The sequence below is a fragment of the Malus sylvestris genome, chromosome 9 (assembly GCF_916048215.2).
Source record: "Malus sylvestris chromosome 9, drMalSylv7.2, whole genome shotgun sequence".
NCBI classification, from domain to species: domain Eukaryota; kingdom Viridiplantae; phylum Streptophyta; class Magnoliopsida; order Rosales; family Rosaceae; genus Malus; species Malus sylvestris.
In genome coordinates, this window is record NC_062268.1 from 2,363,780 (window position 1) to 2,385,341 (window position 21,562).

General features: G+C 35.4%; 1 protein-coding gene across 5 annotated transcripts; it reads right to left on the reverse strand.

Moving 5' to 3' along the window:
- Nucleotides 1–1,327: 1,327 nt before the first annotated feature.
- Nucleotides 1,328–10,985, reverse strand: LOC126583583 (disease resistance protein RUN1-like). 5 transcript variants are annotated; one of them, XM_050248016.1, is made up of 12 exons: nt 10,819–10,985; nt 9,824–10,444; nt 5,646–6,750; nt 5,231–5,509; nt 4,174–5,109; nt 3,420–3,660; nt 3,214–3,323; nt 3,010–3,102; nt 2,790–2,936; nt 2,553–2,714; nt 2,344–2,457; nt 1,328–2,255 (listed from the first exon to the last, which is right to left on the reverse strand). In XM_050248016.1, exons 1-12 carry the CDS (start codon nt 10,968–10,970, stop codon nt 1,380–1,382), a joined length of 4,836 nt encoding a protein of 1,611 aa, XP_050103973.1. In that variant the 5' UTR covers nt 10,971–10,985; the 3' UTR covers nt 1,328–1,379. The 5 variants fall into 5 exon arrangements, 4 of the variants coding, with proteins under 4 accessions (XP_050103973.1, XP_050103972.1, XP_050103971.1 ...); XM_050248015.1 differs by having other exon boundaries at nt 3,420–3,756; XM_050248014.1 differs by having other exon boundaries at nt 3,420–4,050.
- Between the last annotated feature and the right edge of the window lie 10,577 nt (nt 10,986–21,562).

Here is a 21,562-nt window from a genome sequence, read left to right on the forward strand (position 1 = left end):
ATCGTTATGAACTTATATTCACAAGTAGTAAAGGTTGTTCGTCACAACCGTGTTAAGTAAATTCTTGGCATAAGTTTCATGCAATTCATAGTTACAAGTGTTTCGTCAATGTTTATGATTTTCATAGAACTTAATGATTCTTGCTTGTATCTCTATTATGCAATTCATGTAGGGAACTTGTGGGGAATGCTTTGGGTTGTTGTATGCAATAATCCAATTCAATGAAATTAGGAAAATCTGAGGATTAATTTAATCGTACCTAATTAATCTGGGGTGTTGAGGTTCATGGTTTATTGAAAAGCAACTGGAAATCGTTTTATATGCAAGTGTGTTATGTGTGGAGAAAGACTTTCTAGCTAGCTCATCATCCATTCAAATCACCAAATTCATCCAAAATTTGTTTTAAGTCTTTAGTTACTTGTTTTTACTTAAATTCATCCAAAACCAAATCCCCCTTTACTTTAGAGTGTCTATTAGTTAGTACTTGTTTTAGATTGTGTTTTTAAGTGTTTTAACTCAAGATAAAATCAATTTTCGTCCAAAGTCATTCTTAGTGTCTAGTTTGAATCTAATTAGTTGTTTTGAGTTCTTTGAGTCTAGTTTAATGTTTTTAACTTTGTTTATATGTTTTAAAGTCAATTTAGAGGTTATTAGCAAGCCCTCCTAATCCCCGGTCCAGAACGATCCCTACTTACATTCTTTACTACAATTGATACAAGAGGGTTTAATTTGTGTGTTAAGTTAATTTTCGCATCAGTTTACAGAACCTCCAAGAGGGCAGAAACTGGAACTACTCATTATATCTTAACCTTCAGGCAGGATGTTGTACTCCCCATGGAGATTAATGTCAGTTCTATTATAATTCAAAATCAGTTTGGGCTGCATAATGAAGAATACATTTAGGCTAAGTGTCAAGGAGTTGAAAACCTAGATGTAGCCCAAATTGAAGCTCTAAATAAAATTCAGGAAGAGAAGAGAGCTGTTGCCCGAGCATACAATAAGAAGCTGAAGTTGAAAAACTTCAAGGAAGGAGAATTAGTTTGGAAAGCAGTTTTGCCCTTAGGAGCTCAAGTGAGATGCTTTAGGAAATGGAGTCCTACTTGGGAAGCTCATTTTATTATTCACCAAGCACTGGATAAATGAGGATATTACTTGGCAGATTTGGAAGGAAACTTGCAAAGACATACAGTTAATGCTAAGTTTCTAAAGAAATACCATTAAACTCTGTGGGATGTTAGAAATTGTTATATTGAGAAGGGTTAGTTATCTCAAGGAAAATTAAAGTTAGATGGTGCAGTAAGACTTCAATGTAAAGCAAGAAGTGAAATAAGTAAAGATGAAGAATACTTTTATTTCACAAAAAGGAAGTTACAATGGCCCTAGCCTAACAGATTTACATCTTCACCCAAAGTAATTATTCTGGAGTGGTAAGTTTGCATAATTGTAAAAATTCTGGTAGGCTCGGCCAAAACAGTGCTGCTATTAACAAGTTGAGACTCAGCATCTTCCAGTTCCAGATTTGCCTTCTTCACTTCTTCAATTTGTTGTTGAAGTTTGCCAAGGAGAGTCACCTGTTTAGACTTCAGTACAACAAGTTGCTCTTCTAACTTCTGGATCTCAGAAGTTACCACATTGATCCTCTCCTTCGTTGCTGAACCTTCATCTACCAGCTGTTGAATATGAGTTGAAGTACTAGATTGTTTCTCCTTAAAGCACCTCACTTGATTGGCTTGCCTCTCTGCCCTCTGATGTTGATCCCTCAAAGCCCTCAAGTTCTCAAAATAAGAGAGGAATGATTCATATTGAGCTTTGGATAGCTGATTAGCCTTGAACAAATCAATAATAGCCTTCTCCACGTCGTGGAGAGCCTTGAGGTTAAAGGATGCTGAGAAATCCCTCATAGACCACTCTTGGAAGACTCGGCGTTGATCTTGAAGGCCTGAAGACTCAGAGGGATGCCTTGAAGATCTCAACTTTGTCTTAAGAAGCTCGAACTCTTTAAAAAGCTCAGGCAAAGATGTTGTAGAGATAGGTACAGAGGAAAATGGTAGTGCTCCTGCTCCTTCAGAGGGTGCATCAATGGAGGAGGTCTCAATGGATGAAGGAGCCCAAGATGTAGGAGCAGTGGTGGTCTTGGTTTTATTCTTAGGCCTAGGGATATGAATCCCTATGACCCCAGAAGCTAAAAGAGGTTGTGGAAGATCAGATTTAAGTATCAAGGGTGGGGCAGATCTGCCCGAGCCCTCTTCAGAGCCCTGTTGGAAACCAAGGAAAACAAATTAAGAAGAAAGATTACAAATCAGAGCATACAACAGGAAGGCGAGAAAAGGAAAATTGATATACCTGAGTAGAACCTGAAGCCTTGGAAGAAGGAGGATGAGTTGTGACACTTGGATGCTGAGAGGGATCATTCACACTTGCAAGTTGGGGGGTGTTGCCCGAACCTTCAACAGAAGCCTACAAAGGTCAAAAAAAAAAAAAAAAAAAAAGACAAGTGTCAGTAATGTGGTTTGAGGAAAATAGAAAATAAAAAAGCTTAAGTAATAGTATACCTGAGGTTGGGAGATAGGCACTTTTGATGCCACGACTGTATCAGTAGAAACAGCCTCAGCAGCCTGTGGGCTAGTCACTTCTGAGACCACTGGGATATCAAGGACTATAGGCTCCCCGAAGGCTGTTGCAGCTAGTTGCTGTGACTCATGCCCTGGGAAGGACTAAAGAAAGAAAATGGGATAAGTATAAAAGAAAGATAAGGCTTTAAACACATAATGTCAAGACAAAACACTCACCGAATTACTGTTGTCTTCCACAAAGTGCAGCATCTCCCCACTTGACGGGTCAAATTGAGAAGTAGGAGCCACCACCAAAGAAGGAGAGGTTGAAGGAATAGAAGAAGAACCTTGCCCGACTTGAGAAGCGAGCTCTCCAACCTTGGCCTACAAAAAGTAAAAGTGTTAAAGCTCTGAAATTGGTGAAGATACAAGTTTAAGGAATGAAAAAGAGATATACCTTTGAAGGCTTAGCCCGAGAGGGGGAAACATGCTTTGGTCGGGCAGAAGGAGAAGAAGCCTTGGGCTTAATGGACCCCTCACCTCTAATGTCCTATATATATATATATATATATATATATATAAAGAGGAGAAAGCAAGTGAGGAGATAGTGCAGATATTGAGAGAGAGAAATCTGAAGAAGAAATGATCTTTGAAACTATACCTCCAATTCCTTGAGGGTAGCATCAATAACGGGCTTGTCTTTTTTATATAACTTTGCTCCCAATGGCTCCTCTCTTGAGACAACTGTGGGCTTCTTGGTAGCTTGAGGTCCTGATTTCAAAGAAAAAGGAGTGGTTAGTCTACTGAGAAAGACTGAAACTAAATAGGAAAAGGACAACTTACTAGAAGCCCTTTGTTTTTTCCTACCCGCCTCAGGAGCATGAGCAACAGAAGACCTCGAAGATTGAGAGGCTTTGGAAGCCTGTACCCTTGTCTTTTTCTTAGTTGGAGTTGCTTGCAGACCAGGGATGGAGAGTTGAGCTTGAGGTCGCTCTTCGGGCTCGGAAGATTCACTACTTGCATTTGTTTCAAAAGTATAACCAGCTTTGTCCAAATCATGCATATTTTCCTTCATATGTTTGTCCCATACTAGATTAACCCCCGTTTTCTGCAATATCGTAGAAAAATCAAATTCTGGAAAAATTATATCAACTTCAACTTTATCCCCGACTTGCAAATTGAGCTTATTGTTCGATAATTGTCCCTGCCAAAGATAATTGTCGTCATATATTAGCTCCTCCCAATCTTTATTGCCCATGCAGACCCGTAACTTAGTACGCTTGGTATTATTTATAATAGTAATGGCAAGAGGAAGAGGAGGATGAACTCTATTGCCTGAGCGGTTATAGCAGAACAAAGTTATCCCTTCAAAATTATGATCATTGTCACTTTGGCGAATATCAAAACTGACTTTATTGCCATTGTTGACAAACATAAACCAATTAGGAAGATAATTCCCATGGAGGAAAATGCCACCAAATCCGCAAGAAGTCCATCCCTATATATACAATGCAAGTGTCATATATATATATATATATATATATACATGTACATGTGCGTTTGTGTGTGCATGCGCACGATAGGAAGGAAATGAGAGAGAGAGAGAGAGAGCGATACCTACCTGTAGGATGTTCTTCCTGAAATCAGCAGTGAGATTGGTGCAACTTTGCATATCAATCCATGTCATGGAGTTTAATGACTTATCCAACCCTGGAACCTCAGTGAGTTTCGGAGAATCACTTAAATGCAGTTCTCTCATATTTGACATTTTCGAAAAATTGGGCATTGTTTCCAATGCAGAGCAATGAAACGCATACAGAAATTTCAAATTTGTTGGTAAACCAAGCATTCTATGAAGATATCTGCATCCACTTAACCGTAGAGTTTCAAGCTTTGAAAGACCGCTGAGATCGGGAAGGGTGTGAAATTTATTCCCTTGAAGATCCAATTTTTGTAAAGAATTTAAACTCCCAAGATCCTCAGGCATTTCGTTATCGGCTAATTCGCAAAATGAGAGATCTAATTCTCTTAAAGAGTGTAAGCCATGTAACGAATGGGGCAAATGAAGAGGCAACCCCAACGGTTGCACTTGCATATTCATTCGAGATAAACGAGCGAGATTCTTCAATCTTGACCTTTGAGATAAATGATTGAGACTCTTCGATCCTAACCTTACCGATAAACGAGTGAGTTTCTTCAATCTTACCGTGGAAGGTGGTACTTGTCTTATGCCTGTTAAATCTGCTTCAAGTATTCTCAATGAGATCATCTCCCCTAAATTCTCATGCAATTCTGTGAATTTTGAACACCCATTAAGACAAAGAGTCTCAACAGATTTTGACTTGTAGAAATCCCCAGGAAGAGAAATAAGCATGCAGCATCCTTTAAGGTTCACCAAAGAAAGTCTTTTAAGATGACCAATGGATGGGTGAATCTCGGACAACCACTCACACCCTTCCAATATTAACTCTTCAAGATCTGGGAGTTGTGAAAAGTCCGGTGATTTTTTTAAGTGAAGGGAATGACTGAGAATAATGATTTTCAACTTCTGAAGAGACTGTTGCACAAAATTAAAAGAAAATTGAAATTAATATGCAAAAGAAAGATGTTATAAAAAAAAGAGAAGAAAATCTAAAATCAAACAGAAACAGAACATCATCATGTGTAATTGATTGTACCTTGGAACCCTCCCAAACTTGTACCAGTTTGCTGCCCTGCATGTCTAAAACAACTAGTTGTGGTTGATTTAAAAAGTTATCTGGTATGGAATGCAAAGGGAATCCACGCCAGCACAACCATATTAACTTTTTGGGAAGGTGTTTGTAGTCTCCAGTGAGGCCTACGTAGTTGAGCTGAAGCAATCTCAGTTTCTTCATATTGGCAAATGCTTCTGTACTGAAACTAGCATTGTTAGAGCTGAAGCAATCTAGAATTAGTCCTTGAATTTCTCCAGTTCCCTGTTAAACAAAAGGTTACATAATGAGTAATAAAGATGGGTAATCTGCATATGAAAAATAATTTAAAAAAATAATTTGCATATGATTGTCTTTGTATGATGCATTAATCTACAAATTTATTTAAAAAAATACTTACAGACATGTCTGTCAATACATCTGTTACTTCTTCAGGATGCCACAATCTACTCCATTTTTCAGGGGAACTAGGGGATTCTTCAGAAATGATTACTCTGCCCATATCTCGAAGCAAATCATGCATCCTCAACTTGTCTTCATCAACAGTTACAAGGCAACGTTCACATAAGACACTAATTCCTATTTTTGCAGAAAAGCCACATCCATCTAGTATTTTTGTGACATAGTTCTTGTCCATTCCAATAAAGAAACAACATATATCAAGAAAAATAGCCTTTTGTATAACATCTAGCCCCACAAAACTTATTCTGAGTTTTTTTAGAATTTCTCCTTCAGGAATTTTTTCCAATTTCTTCAGTTGGCTTTTCCATTCTTCTAAGGCTCTATCAACTAGTAAAGAGCCTAAGACTTGTAGTGCCAATGGCAAACCTCCACAATAAGAAATTACATTTTTTGACAGTTCATAATATCCTTCATCTGGACAACTATTCTCAAAAGCATGCCAACTAAAGAGCTCAAGAGCTTCTTCATCATTCATTTTATGAGCCTCATGTACCTTGTCCACCTTCACTTGCTTTAGTAAATGCTCATTCCTTGTTGTAATGATAATTCTACTTCCCGGACCAAACCGATCCCGAGTCCCAACAATTGCATCTAGTTGGTCAAACTTATCTACATTGTCAATAATGACAAGTACCCTTCTATGTTGGAGATGTTGTTTTATAACACTGACCCCTGCATCAACGCTGCTAAAATTTTGAGACTTGGGAGGTTGTAAGATGTCAAAAAGAAACTTTTCTTGCAAATAGACCAAACCATGTTGGCTTGCAATGTCACGAACGTCAACAAGGAAACATTTGGATTGGAAGTTACGATGAATTTGGTTATAAATGGCTTTGGCAGCTGTTGTTTTGCCCAATCCACCCATCCCCCAAATTCCAACCATGAGAACATCATCTGATCTACCACTTGAAAGATCATTGATAATATCTTGAATGCGAGAATTGATTCCAACTGGGTGCTTGGCCACATGTAATTCGGTTGTGTTGGGGAGCAATTCCCAAATATTCTCATAAATAATTCTCCTAATAAGCTTTGCTTCATGCCTGAAAACTCAACTAGTAAGTAATACAAAGGGGGGTGCAGACTTGCAGTGACTTACTATTTGCAAAAATTAATTAATCAGAAGAAAATATAGACTTATTTTATTAACACCCCACATATTGTTGAATACACCTCACATACTTAATACACCTCATATTTTCTCTTTCAATTAAAAAATTTATTAATCTACCACCCATATTTTTTCATAATATCCTCACAATCCACACTCTCAATATACATGCTACATTTTCTACGTACACCTCACTCTCTTCACATCTTAGGTTCAAATACATATATTATGTATTTATTTTAATTTTTTACACCTTACACTATTCACATCTTCAAATTATGAGGTTGTTTTGATGTTGTTTCTCCTTATTTTCAAAGAACGAAAATTTAGATTTGAGAATTCATGATTGACGAAAAAAAATTTGAAAACCACACGAGAAACATGAAAACATTATTCATATTTTTTTGAAACGTCGATTTCATGTTCCATTTGTTAAAAAGAAATTTTTTTAATCAACGTGTTTTTAGTTCCATTGATTAGAGTTTTGTTTTACAATGGATGGTGAGAGTGATTTTTAGAGTTAAATAAGATAAATAATCTTAGGATATACACGTTAAAAGTGATTTGGGATATATTTAGAAATTTTTTATTTTTTTAAACCTATGAGGTCAAAATTGTCATTGCATATGAGGATATAAATTATTTAATATTAAATTTTAATGTGGGTGTATTCAATATTATGTGGAGTGCTAATAAAAAAAAAGCTTTTTCTTTGTAGTGTCCATTAAAACGTTTCAAATATGGAAAGGCGGATCATAAATAACAACAATATTAACCAAGTAATAAAGGAAATTAAAGTTCAATAAAATAAAGGGATTTTTGAGCATTAAACCTTGAAAAACATAGAAATTTAAAAAAAAAATGGTGTTAGATTACATATTAATTTTAAACCTTTGAAGTGTACTTTTATTAAAATTCATATTAAAATTTTGTTATTTAATGTCTCCATATTAAAAATTACAAAGGTGTACAAAAATGATTGTACCGATACATATTAAATTGACTTGTTTGTACCGAAATGTCTGTGCCTAAATGTTTATAACGAAATATATTATAATTTATTAGTATGCCAAAATGTTTGTACCTAAATATATGTACCGAACTATACTATATTGAATTTGTGTACTTAAATGTTTATAACGAAATATATTATAATTTATTAGTTCTTCAGCCATTGCTGTGTCAAAGAATCCAGTTTTTATCAAAGGTTGAAACATATGAAGAAGAAGTTTCATTTCATCAGGGATGCAATTCAAGAAGGGATCACTGATTTGCAATACTGCAAGAGTGAAGAGCAGCTTGCTGATATCTTCACCAAACCATTGGTAAATGACAGGTTCAATTGCTTGAGAAACAAGTTAGGAGTGATTTCACTTTAGACCCTAGAAGGGATTATTAGTTGTTAAGGTCTAAACTGACTTATTTAGCCTTAATTAATAGTTTGTTGATGTGGCAAGAGGTTGTTAATGTTCAAAGGCTAAGATTAATTCATTTTCTCTTAGGCTCAGATGTGAGCAAGTGGCAAGGTCTCACAGGGCTTTGTAATATACGGTTGGATGAGCTCATACGTTCTTGTATATTCCCTCAAGCCTAACGGCTAGTTTTGTACTGTTGTGATGAATGAATATACACACACAGAAAGCATGCTTTGTGCTCTACGAGATAAGATCCAAAGTTTTGCATCACCTTCCTAATCCACCACTATTCCGCATACTTGGCTTCTGAGCATCAACTTGTGCCCAAGCTTTAGAATTAAAATTTTGGGGATACTCACTTCCGAGACATCTTTTTCCCTTGAAATTTCCATCACTTCTTCTCAAAATCATCCTAGCAAACAATCCCTTTTCTAATTCAAATTGGCGAGGTGTTTCGGTTGGGGTATGAAGGGGTGGTGGGTTGTGGCGCGGAGGAGGGTGCGGTGGAGAGAGTAAGGGGAGGAAAGAGGATGTAAAATATACTTTTATCATGTGGGCTATCTTCCGATTGCCTTATCATCATAGAGACTATTTATCTGATTAGGCCTATGATGATTAGTGTATTTATCTGATCAGCTTCTCTCAACTCCGACACCACCTAACGGTTCTTGTTGAGACCAAATCTTCAAACAAAAGGTATTCAATTTTAGGGATTTAGGAAAAGTAACTTAGGGTTTTTTAGATTTAGGGAATTTGGGTTATTGATTTGCTGCTAGGGTATAAGTTCTAAATATTTAGATTTTGTGCTATTCGTGAAGATGTGATAAAGTTTTCATTTCAATTGTAGATAAGAAAATGGGTGGAGATGCATAGAGAAGTGTGTAGATTATGTATTGGTTTTAGATTCAATAGACGGGACAGAGAGCAAAGAAAGTATGGGTTGCAGATTGTGTGTGGAGATGCAAAGAAAGTCTATCACTACAAAATTTGTGTTTGTTTCTTTCCATCTGATTCAATTAAAGTTTTTATTTATTTATTGTGTTGGATAAAAAATTCATGTTTTGACCAAAAAATTAATTTTTCCATCTCATTCAGTTCAAGTTAATTTTTCCATCTACTTCTTCATTGGATAAAAGGTTCATGTTCTCACTCGGCAAGGAGATAATACATAGATACAGTAATTTGTTCCAAAGGGCCCGTGGACACGGCTAGAACCGGCCCATTTGAAACGGGTCGGGTAAGGTCTGGTTCCAAATTCAAAAATTCCATTACCCGTCCCGGCCTGCCCTGTTGCATTTTTAAACGGGCCAGGTCCAGTTCCTCTGAATTTGGGCCCGACCAGTCCCGTGCCCACCCCTAATATTAACTACATTAAGGAGAGGGAGTGGATTTAACCTCACAATAAGCTAGCAATAATGTGGTTCAAATTCGTTTTTAACGAGAATCGAACCTAAGACTGTATTACTAAGTGATGAACATTTAAATTGAACCAAGGGACTAAATTCCATTTTGAATCTTTTACCAGACATTAATATAAACTTTATTTTAATTAAGAATTAAAATCTAGTTCTACATAAAATAAATGGTTACCCGTTGTCAATGTTTTTGAGATCTTGACCGGACAAGTTTGCAGCCTGAGTAAGAGCCTCTCTCCATTGCTTCACCTTTTTCTTCTTGTGTTCGCGTTTTATGTCATCTTTTTCTTCACGGATATCCTCTTCGTACTTCTCAAATATTGGGGCTAAACTACCTTCCTGCTTCCTGATGTCTGAAGCTTCAACATGATAGAATATTGGCAAAACATGTCGCCCCAGTTGGGATCTACACTCCATGATCTTCACCAGCTCGTCGAGACACCAACTTGAATCCGCATAACTCTTTGAGAACACAATAATAGAGATCCTTGACTCTTCGATTGCCCGGAACAGTTCCTCTTTTATTTCTTCCCCTCTTTTCAGATTGTCATTATCAATAAAGGCTTCGTAGTCCTTTTCTTTCAGTGCTGCATGGAGATGGGCCGTGAAGCCCTTGCGTGTGTCTTCGCCTCTGAAGCTCAAGAACACGTCGTACTTCCAGAGTTTTGAGGAGGATGATGAAGAGGAGGCTCCGTGGGCTGTCATGGTGGTATCCACCATTATCGCACTGCAGTAGTTCAGCTCACGACCAAAAAAAAATGGCAATGGTTGTTTTTGTGTTGCCGAATGGACGAGGCTGAAGTTTATACAAAAATGACTAGTTAAGCTACTTCAGTCTACAAAAACAAAAAGTCATCCATAATAATATAAATCTTGGCAGCTAAAGTTGAGAAACGACCGAGTCCTGGTTAGGGGAAGGGAAAGAGGCAGGAAAAAGATCAGGAAAGAAACAAACGCAAGTTGTAGAGACTATGTATTATAATATAACAACAGCTAACAATATACACCACAGCAAGCAATTAATGCGATTCGATCCTTTTCTGGACGGATTTCCCAAATATTTCATGGAAAAAAAAAGATTAATTAACGATTTAATCAAGCAATTGGAAACTTTAGCATAAAAATACGAAAATAGAATGAGGAACACAAAATAGGGAGAGAAATAAAGACCTTGATTCGAAGAGAAATGGTGAAGCCCTAAATCGAGGTGCTTGGTGCAGAGAAGAGAGGCGAGGAGGGAGACGGGGAGAGCAAAAGTCGAGAAGGTGGGGTTTAGAGTCTGAAACGGTGGGGAAGCATCTATAGCAAAGCTGGGTCGACATATAAGAAAGGGCAAAGTTGAAATAACAAAAAAGAAGCAGGGGTGAAAATGGAAGAACACTGTTAATGAACAGTGTTTTTGTGTGTTGGGTTTTAGTATATGTATAATGTCTTATAATATAACAACAGCTAACTATATACACCTCAGCAAGCAATTAAATAATAATGTTAGAAAGTTCCAGCAGCTAGTGGTTAATTACTAATTATTTTAGAAGTCAAGTTGTAATTAATTAGTAATTTGCATAATTACTCTAGAGAAGTTGGTGAAGGTGTAACGGGATTGGGAATCTGAGAAATTACAGCAAGCTTGTTGGTGAGACGCTTCTTGCAGATAGCGTATGCAGTGATGGAGGGAAATATAATGTGTAGAGGAGTGGTGAATTGGACATGGGACTCCGGTTGGAAAAAAGGGTTTTCGAGAAATGAAGCGGAGTAAGTAGTGAACGAGGAACACAAGCGATTACACAAATTACGATAATCTGCTCTAATTTACAAAGAGAGATCAAACTAAAGTTGCAATAGGTAAATTGATTAAAAAAAGGCAGCCTAGAAGATAAAGAAATTGAGGGTCACCGGAATAAACGTAGAAGTACTAGGTGTATTAGTGGTCTCACAAATCATTCAATCATATCGAATTGCAATTCCAGTGTATTTTCTTTTCTCTTAGGAAAAGTCACACAAACTCGAAACTAACCAACAATTCGTTAATTATAGATTCTTGAAGAAAATCAAGAACCACAACAAAAAGGAGATCCAAACAAGCTAATAAAACTATTTATTAAATCCCATAAAATAAAACTTTTTATTAAAACCCATAAAATAAAAAGAACAACAAAATGCAGAATGCATAAAGAAAACCAAAATTCATACTCTAAATCAAAAGAATTGACAGCTCTTGCGGAGAGTGGAAAGAACAAATCATTTTCAGGTACAATCAAATCAAAACTATCTTTCACCTTCTACTATCCGTAACTCCTGACAGAGTTGAAGAAATCGATAGAAAGACAACAAAGCTTATGTGCCAAAATGCAGCACATACTGTGTCACATCCCGGCCCGGGACAGATCACTTCCCGGGCGCGCTCCACCACTGTAGCACGATATTGTCCACTTTGGGTCCCGACTACGCCTTCACGATTTTGTTTCTGGGAACTCACGAGCACTCCAAGATAAGTACCAATCCAAATAAAACGGTGTCTGAGGAAGATAGCTCCAACCGTCACTTAAGAAATGACTAAATCTAGGTAAAATCCCAAAGTGATCTTCACAGACGGTATTCTTCTCTTATTCTGGATCAGGGTGTGTCATACTGTGTTAAGATACGAGTATCCGACTTTTCGAGTAGGCTTCAAACTAAATTAGGGATGACAATAGTTCGTTTTTAGGACATAAATGTTATATCTATTTATATAACCATGAAAATTAACCATATTCATAATCACAAATTTACCATTGGAGATTATCTATAGCATACTCACCGAGTAACGAATTCTTATCACTTAACGGTTATATTCATCTTTGTTAATGCAAAAAAAATTATTGGTTAAAGAAGCAAATACAACAGCCACTATGAAAGAAAAACAAAACAAATGATAAAAAAATTTCAATAATTGTAAATATACGTATATATTATATTAATTATGTTATGTTATATTATGTTATATTATATTATATATTTCCGGACGGATATGGGGATGGGTATCATTGGGGATCCTTATTAATAACCATGTTGATAACCATAGCTAAACGGGTGATATTGAAATACCTAAACCCAAGTCAAGCTCCTTCAGCCAACAAAAACAAAAATTTATGATATAATAATGTTCGCGTATGACTTGAGAAACCACCTACTGCCAGCCTTGATGTTGCAGTAAAAGAGAAAGAGAGAGTAAAATAATGGAAAGAAATGAACTCGAAAGGACAAAGATAATTCAAAAGATTCTTGACCGTGATTACAGCTATTCAAACATCAATAATGCATTATTTTAGGTTAGAAATTAAAAGCATTTGAGAAATAGCATGACAACAACTACATAATTATAAACAAAAGTGATTAGAGAAAAGACCAAATGTGAAAGAATAATTAAAAATGCAAGTGGCTTTTTATTATAGTGGTAAAAACGAGTTAAGCCTTTACATAATGACGTAGGTTCGAATCCTGTGATGCAAGCTTGTTGGTGAGACGCTTCTTGCAGATAGTGTATCTAGTGATGGAGGGAAATATAATGTGTAGAGGAGTGGTGAATTGGACATGGGACTCCGGTTGGAAGAAAGGATTTTCGAGAAATGAAGCGGAGGAAGTAGTGAACGAGAAACACAAGTGATTACACAAATTACGATAATCTGTTCTAATTTACAAAGAGGGATCAAACTAAGTTGCAATAGGTAAATTGATTAAAAAAAAGGCAGCCTAGAAGATAAAGAAATTGAGGGTCACCGGAGTAAACGTAGAAGTACTAGGTGTATTAGTGGTCTCATAAATCATTCAATCATATCGAATTGCAATTCCAGTGTATTTTCTTTTCTCTTAGGAAAAGTCGCACAAACTCGAAACTAACCAACAATTCGTTAATTATAGATTCTTGAAGAAAATCAAGAACCACAACAAAAAGGAGATCCAAACAAGCTAATAAAACTATTTATTAAATCCCATAAAATAAAACTTTTCATTAAAACCCATAAAATAAAAAGAACAACAAAATGCAGAATGCATAAAGAAAACCAAAATTCATACTCTAAATCAAAAGAATTGACAGCTCTTACGGAGAGTGGAAAGAACAAATCATTTTCAGGTACAATCAAATCAAAACTATCTTTCACCTTCTACTATCCGTAGAAAGACAACAAAGCTTATGTGCCAAAATGCAGCACATACTGTGTTAAGATACGGACTTTTCGAGTAGGCTTCAAACTAAATTAGGGATGACAATAGTTCGTTTTTAGGACATAAATGTTATATCTATTCATATAACCATGAAAATTAACCATATTCATAATCACAAATTAACCATTGGAGATTATTTATAGCATACTCACCGAGTAACGGATTCTTATCACTTAACGGTTATATTCATCTTTATTAATGCAAAAAAATTATTAGTTAAAGAAGCAAATACAACAGCCACTATGAAAGAAAAACAAAACAAATGATCAAAAAAATTCAATAATTGTAAATATACGTATATATTATATTAATTATGTTATGTTATATTATGTTATATTATATTATATATTTCCGGACGGATTTGGGGATGGGTATCATTGGGGATCCTTATTAATAACCATGTTGATAACCATAGCTAAGAGCAACTCCAGCGGAGGCTGGTTGCTCGAGCGACATGCGAGGACAAAGGGCCCGAGGGCCGGTGGAGAGAGGTCCAGCGGTGTGGAGGCCGAGCGACGGTGGGAGCCCGAGCGAAGGTGGGGTGGGGAGTCGACGGGCTTGTGGCTCGAGGGCTTTGCAATTTTTTATTTTTTTTGTGTCAGAGAGAGAGAGAGCTTTTGTAATTTTTTATTATTTAAACAAACAAAAAAAACTATTATTTTAATTGCTTATTGCCAGGTGGAGGGTTCCAAGGGTGGAGATGTAAATGGCAATTACTGTTCATTAATGGTAGTTACTATTCATTTAAGGCAGTTACTGTTCAATATGGTGGATTGAATAGTTGATTGTCAGGGGGGAGGGCTCCATGGGTGGAGTTGCTCTAAACGGGTAATATTGAAATACCTAAACCCAAGTCAAGCTCCTTCAGTCAACAAAAACAAAAATTTATGATATAATAATGTTTGCGTATGACTTGAGAAACCACCTACTGCCAGCCTTGATGTTGCAGTAAAAGACAAAGAGAGAGTAAAGTAATGGAAAGAAATGAACTCGAAAGGACAAAGATAATTCAAAAGATTCTTGGCCGTGATTACAGCTATTCAAACATCAATAATGCATTATTTTAGATTAAAAATTAAAAGCATTTGAGAAATAGCATGACAACAATTACATAATTATAAACAAAAGTGATTAGAGAAAAGACCAAATGTGAAAGAATAATTAAAAATGCAAGTGGCTCTTTATTATAGTGGTAAAAATGAGTTAAGCCTTTACATAATGACGTATGTTCGAATCCTGTAGGCGGCTAATTTAACATCCAATCTAAAATAATCTATCATTTGACACAAAAAAAATATTAAAAACAATTATTCAAGGTAAGCGGTAAGTTATTTACAAAATTTAAACTTAAGACCATGATGTACTAGATTATTATATTACCTATTTAGTGGTGCTCTACTGTACTTATTAAGAATGGACCACTTTTAGGCCCCACTGCTAAAAACTATTGCAAAATGCGCATTAGGATTAAACATCTGTTAGCTATCTTTCCTTAATAGTCAAATGAACCATATAATACACCCAAATGGATGCCAGATATGCATATATAAACAAGAGTTTTTATCATAAAATGGTCACTGAGATTGATCAAACTACTTCAGTTTACAAAAACGAAAAGTCATCCATAATAATATAAATCTTGGCATCTAAAGTTGAGAAACGACCGAGTCCTGGTAAGGGGAAGGGAAAGAGGCAGGAAAAAGATCAGGAAAGAAACAAAAACAAGTTGTAGAGACTGTCTTATAATATAACAACATCTAACTATATACACCTCAGCAAGCAATTAAATAATAACGTTAGAAAGTTCCAGCAGCTAGTGGTTAATTACTAATTATTTTAGAAGTCAAGTTGTAATTAATTAGTAATTTGCATAATTACTCTAGAGAAGTTGGTGAAGGTGTAACGGGATTGAGAATCTGAGAAATTACAGCAAGCTTGTTGGTGAGAGGCTTCTTGCAGATAGTCTGTATGCAGTGATGGAGAGAAATATAATGTTTAGAGGAGCAGAGGCTGCTCGTTGTAATATGTTTAGAGGAGTAGAGGAGCAGAGGCTGCTCGCAACGAGCAGCCTCTAGGTGAGAGGCTTCTTGCAGATAGTCGAGCAGCCTCGCAACGAGCAGAGGCTGCTCGCCGAAAGCATAGCCTCTAGTCGAGCAGCCTCGCAATGAGCATCGCCTCCAACCGAGCAGTCTCGTAACGTGTGATACCTCTAGCCGAGTATTGCTTTATGTTGAGCATTGCCTTGGGTTGAGTACTGGTTCAAGACATTTAGCCACCTCGGCCCTTACATGGATTGGATTTGAAGTCTTCAGCCAAAAGACTCTCTTGACTGAAGACTTGGAGGACTACTGTTGGTACCACATATATTGGGCCTCAGTCCTTGACACATTGGGCCTCAACATTTGGGCCTCATTACCCAGCCCATAATTATGTAAAAGGAGGAGCCTCTTATTCTATAAAAGGGGACTCCTCCCCTCTTCATACATCGGACTCTGTGAACCCAACAGAGGGCAATACCCTCACAAACTCAACAGCACTCTCTTTCTTTGGGGGACTCCCCCTCACCTTTGTAATCCATACATACAGTCAGAGAAATACAATCAGTGTGGACGTAGCCCAAATATTGGGGTGAACCACGATACATCTTGTGTTATTTACATTTTCTGCAGATTCACAGTCGGATTTACGTTGTTCCAAGACCTCCGATTTTGTGCATCAACATCGCTCATCCCAAAGACCCTTCAATTTGGTATAGTAATCACCAATATTCATATTGCCTTGAACGCATCCATGTATCTCTTGTTCAATATGAAAGAGATGTACGTTATTCACATGTGAAAAACGTTCCTTCAAATCATCCCAGATATCATGAGCAATGTTATTGTAAATCACACTTGCCCTAATATCTTGGGAGACCGAGTTGAGAAGCCATGACTTGACAAGATTATTGCTGCGTGTCCACCGTTGAAGTTATGTGGCAGAAGTTCCTCTTGGCCTTTTGATGGTCCCATCAATAAAACCTTCCTTATTTTTAGCACTGAGAGCCGTGATCATGGCACGACTCTAGGTTGGATAGTTTTCTTCATTTAGTTGTTAAGTAACTAAGATAACTCCAGGCTGATCAGAGTGATGGAGATAAAGCGGATCACTGGGATCATCATACTTGCTCATCTCAGGCTTGGCTAAGGATTTGGTTATGGTGGTATCTTCGAGCGCCATGGATGTCGGCGAGAAGAAATATGGTTGTTAGGGTTTCTTGCTGTGTTGTAAACGGCAAAGAAATTGGTTATCAGAGGCCCAGAAGCTCTAGTACCATGTAAAGAATTCGATAATTGTATATATGAATTCATTCACTTTACAATAGATCAATACAAGGATATTTATACAATACAATGATCAATTAAGATCCTACAATCATGCCTACATAAGTTGTTCCTTATTCTACACATCCATATAGAGGGAAAGCACTCAATCTAGGTGATTGATATCATATTACATCAAATTAGCCCTAACATGCTTTACTTTCCTCAACAAATGCAAGTAGCTCTTTACCACAATGGTGAAAATGAGTTAAGCCTTTGCATAATAGTGTGGGTTAGAATCCTGTCGGCGGCTAATTAACATTTAATATAACAAAATCTAATGTTTGACAAATAAAAAAAATATTAAAAACAATTATTCAATGTAAGCGGTAAGCCATTTACAAAAGGGAAATTTTATTTAAACCCATTTAACCTCTTTTTACACCCAACTTAAATTTTAAATGTTAATTGTTTATTTTACCCTATTGCATAATTACTATTGAGTACAAAATGAAATTAATAATAAAACTCAAATTTATCAATAAACCCAAACACTATAATTAAACCCTACGATCACTCTTTGTTTGTCCTACGTTCATCTTGGCTAAAACCCTAATAATTGTCATGGAGAAAAATAAGTTTTTTTTATTGATGGATTGTGATTTTGAAGTTTTGAATCCTCCAACCAAGGTATAACTCAATTTATGATTTTTTTTTATCCGATCGTATTGTTAACTACCTCTCTAATTCGAGTTTTCCTTTCTCACCGTACTGATAAGAGCGATTTCATCCACTCATATATCACCCCAAGTCTACGGTATATAATATAGCAACACTCCTTAAATTATTGAAAATTGAATCAGAACAAGGCTGCAATTGCAATATGATATGATGGATAACCAAAGTCAATGGATGAGCCAACCACTGCCTTATCAAATCACTTTCATATTTTCGTTCTCCTTGCAATCCAGAAAGTCGTCTGCAACCTAACCAGAAATATTGCACACATAATTCTAAAATGTTCATAGTTTCATGTAAAGCAGATATTTTGTGCATGTAATACGCCTGCCAGAAAAGGCAGGGTACAAAAATGGCAGAATTAGTTGTATGCTTTGTGATCGATAAGTTAATTTCACTGCTCATCACCACAGTATCACATGAATGATGGGTCCACTGAATGCCCATCTTTAGGATAAAGCCTATTTAGATATTAACTTATGAAGCAATTGTTGAAGAAATGTGTGTAAAAATAAATCCACATATTGAATTGGGTTTATGAGGATATATTAGGTATTAAATATGGGTTTAAAGAGATATTAATAATTTAGTTAAAAATCAAATGGGTGCAAAGAGTATGTTGGGTGTAGAAATAGGTTAAATGAGTTTAAATAAAATTTCCCTTTACAAAATTTCAAGTTAAGACCATGATGTACTAGATCATTATATTACGTATTTGGTGGTGTTGTACTATACTTATTAGGGATTTTAAGGAGGCATATGAGGGTGGACCATATAATACACCCCAAATGGACCACTTTTAGGCCCCACTGCTAAAAACTATTGCAAAAATGCGCATTAGGATTAAACGACTATTAGCTATCTTTCCTTAATAGTCAAATCAACCATACAATACACCCAAATGGATGCCAGATATGCATATATAAATAAAGATTTTTATCACAAATGGTTACTGAGATTGATCAAACTACTTCAGTCTACAAAAACAAAAAATCGTCCATAATAATATAAATCTTGGCATCTAAAGTTGAGAAACGACCGAGTCCTGGTATGGGGAAGGGAAAGAGGCAGGAAAAAGATTAGGAAAGAAACAAACACAAGTTGTAGAGACTATGTCTTATAATATAACAACAGCTAACTATATACACCTCAGCAAGCAATTAAAAAATACAGTTAGAAAGTTCCAGCAGCTAGTGGTTAATTACTAATTATTTTAGAAGTCAAGTTGTAATTAATTAGTAATTTGCATAATTGCTCTAGAGAAGTTGGTGATGGTGTAACGGGATTGAGAATCTGAGAAATTACAGCAAGCTTATTGGTGAGAGGCTTCTTGCAGATAGTCTGTATGCAGTGATGGAGGGAAATATAATGTTTAGAGGAGTGGTGAATGGGACATGGGACCCCGGTTCGAAGAAAGGATTTTCGATAAATGAAGCGGAGTAAATAGTGAATGAGGAACACAAGTGATTACACAAATTACGATAATCTGCTCTAATTTACAGAGAAGGATCAAACTAAGTTGCAATAGGTAAATTGATTCAAGAAAAGGCAGCCTAGAAGACAAGGAAATTGAGGGTCACCGGAGTAAACGTAGAAGTGCTAAGTGTATAAGTGGTCTCACAAATCATTCAATCATATCGAATTGCAACAATCTGTGATAAATTTGTATATGCTAATAAATAATAAAATGAAAATAGTGTATGAACAATGAAATAATATTGAACAGAAATATTGAAGATCAAAGCTTGCGTACCGCAATGTCCTTGAAACAGAAATTTCGCCCCTACTCAGTGCTTGTAGTTTTACGGAAGTCTGCTTCATCAAGATTCAACGATCAAGTCAGAATTCCAACACCGGAAAACTTGACTTCTGGCGAATTTCTGTGTGGTTCTCACAGAAATGATATTTGTGATTGTAGAAGAAGAATGTTAATTTTTTATGTTCTAAATGCCATACAGATAGATGTATATATAATATGATTATGCATGTTCGCAACAGGTATGAGGAAGGGATGCATATGTTTAGAGACATCTTCTCAGATGGGTGTTTTCTTTCTGTGTTCTTTCACACTTCAAACTTTCATCTGAAAGGATGAGTCCGTTGATAAAATAATAAAAAATTAATTAATTAATTAAATTTGAAATTAATTAAAAATAATTAATTAAATCCGAAAATAATTAATCAAAAGAATTGATTGTTCTTATGGAGAGTGGAAAGAACAAGGGGCTTTTAGATCCAGGTCCAAAAACATATAGTATTTTTAGGAGTAAGTTCAGTTATCTAATTATTCATGGTAAGCGGTAAGCCATTTACAAAATTTGAACTTAAGACCACAATGTACTAGATCATTATATTACCTATTTAGTGGTGCTCTACTATACTTAATAGAGATTTTAAGGATGAATATGAGGGTGGACCATATAATACACCCTAAATCGACCACTTTTAGACCCCACTGTTAAAACTACTGCAAAATGCGCATTAGGATTAAACTTCGATTAGCTATCTTTCTTAATAGTCAAATGAACCATATAATACACCCAAATGGATGCCAGATATGCATGTATAAACAAGGGTTTTTATCACAAATGGTTTCTGAGATTGATCAAACTTATCATTTTGGTCCCTTACATTCAAAATCAATCAATGTCATCCTTAACATTCACTATCGCACATCAATTTGGTCCTTATGTTAATATTCCGTTAAGGGATACTTTGGATACGGTCCCTAATCCTTAACATTCTTTGACTAAAACCTTAATGATATTCAAAGTTTGATCAAAATCCCTTGATTTTGTACACCTCATTATATTACAATTAATATTTATGTTTTTATAGTTTTGACATTAATTGTTTGATATTTTATGAGAGTTATAATCCTATAAATTTAAAATCCCTCGTTATAATACTATTAGAAACGGTTACAACAAAAAAAATCAAACATTTTGATTGAATAAATGGATAAAAACTATGTAAAAATAAGAAATAATAAATGGCAAAAGAATGTATCCATAGTGTTAAAAAAAATTGGTACATATCACATATAACAAAGTGGTACATTAATAAAGAAGAATGGGTACATTATAAATAAATTAGGGTATAGATAAAAGATTAAAAAATTATGAGTACAAATGAATTTTTAAAAAATATAGGCACTAAAAGAAATTAATACACTGGTACAAAATAAAACTAAAAAGAAAATAGTACAAATTTAAAAAAATGTAGCAAATTAAAAGTGGGTACAAACTAAAAATATAAATATATGATACAAAGTTTAGGCATAAAGCATAAACATACCATATGTAATTTTTCTATTATTGATTAAATATACAATGTCACGTGATGGTATACACATGAGTACAAGCACAAATAAAACTTTAAAAAATATGGGCACAAAAAGAAACTAATATATTGGTACAAATTAAAAATGAAAAAAAAATTGGTACAAATTAAAAATAAAAATATATGATAAAAAATTTAGCCATAAATATAAATATACTAATTGTAACATTTTTAACACTAAAGGAATATATTTTAAAATAAAAATATTTTATTATTCAAATAATTAATGATGTTATTAACATCCAAGGACCTTGATCAAAAATTGAAAATAAATAGGATTCTAATCAATGGAGTAGCAAAAAGAAGGATGTGAACCTAATTTCTCATTC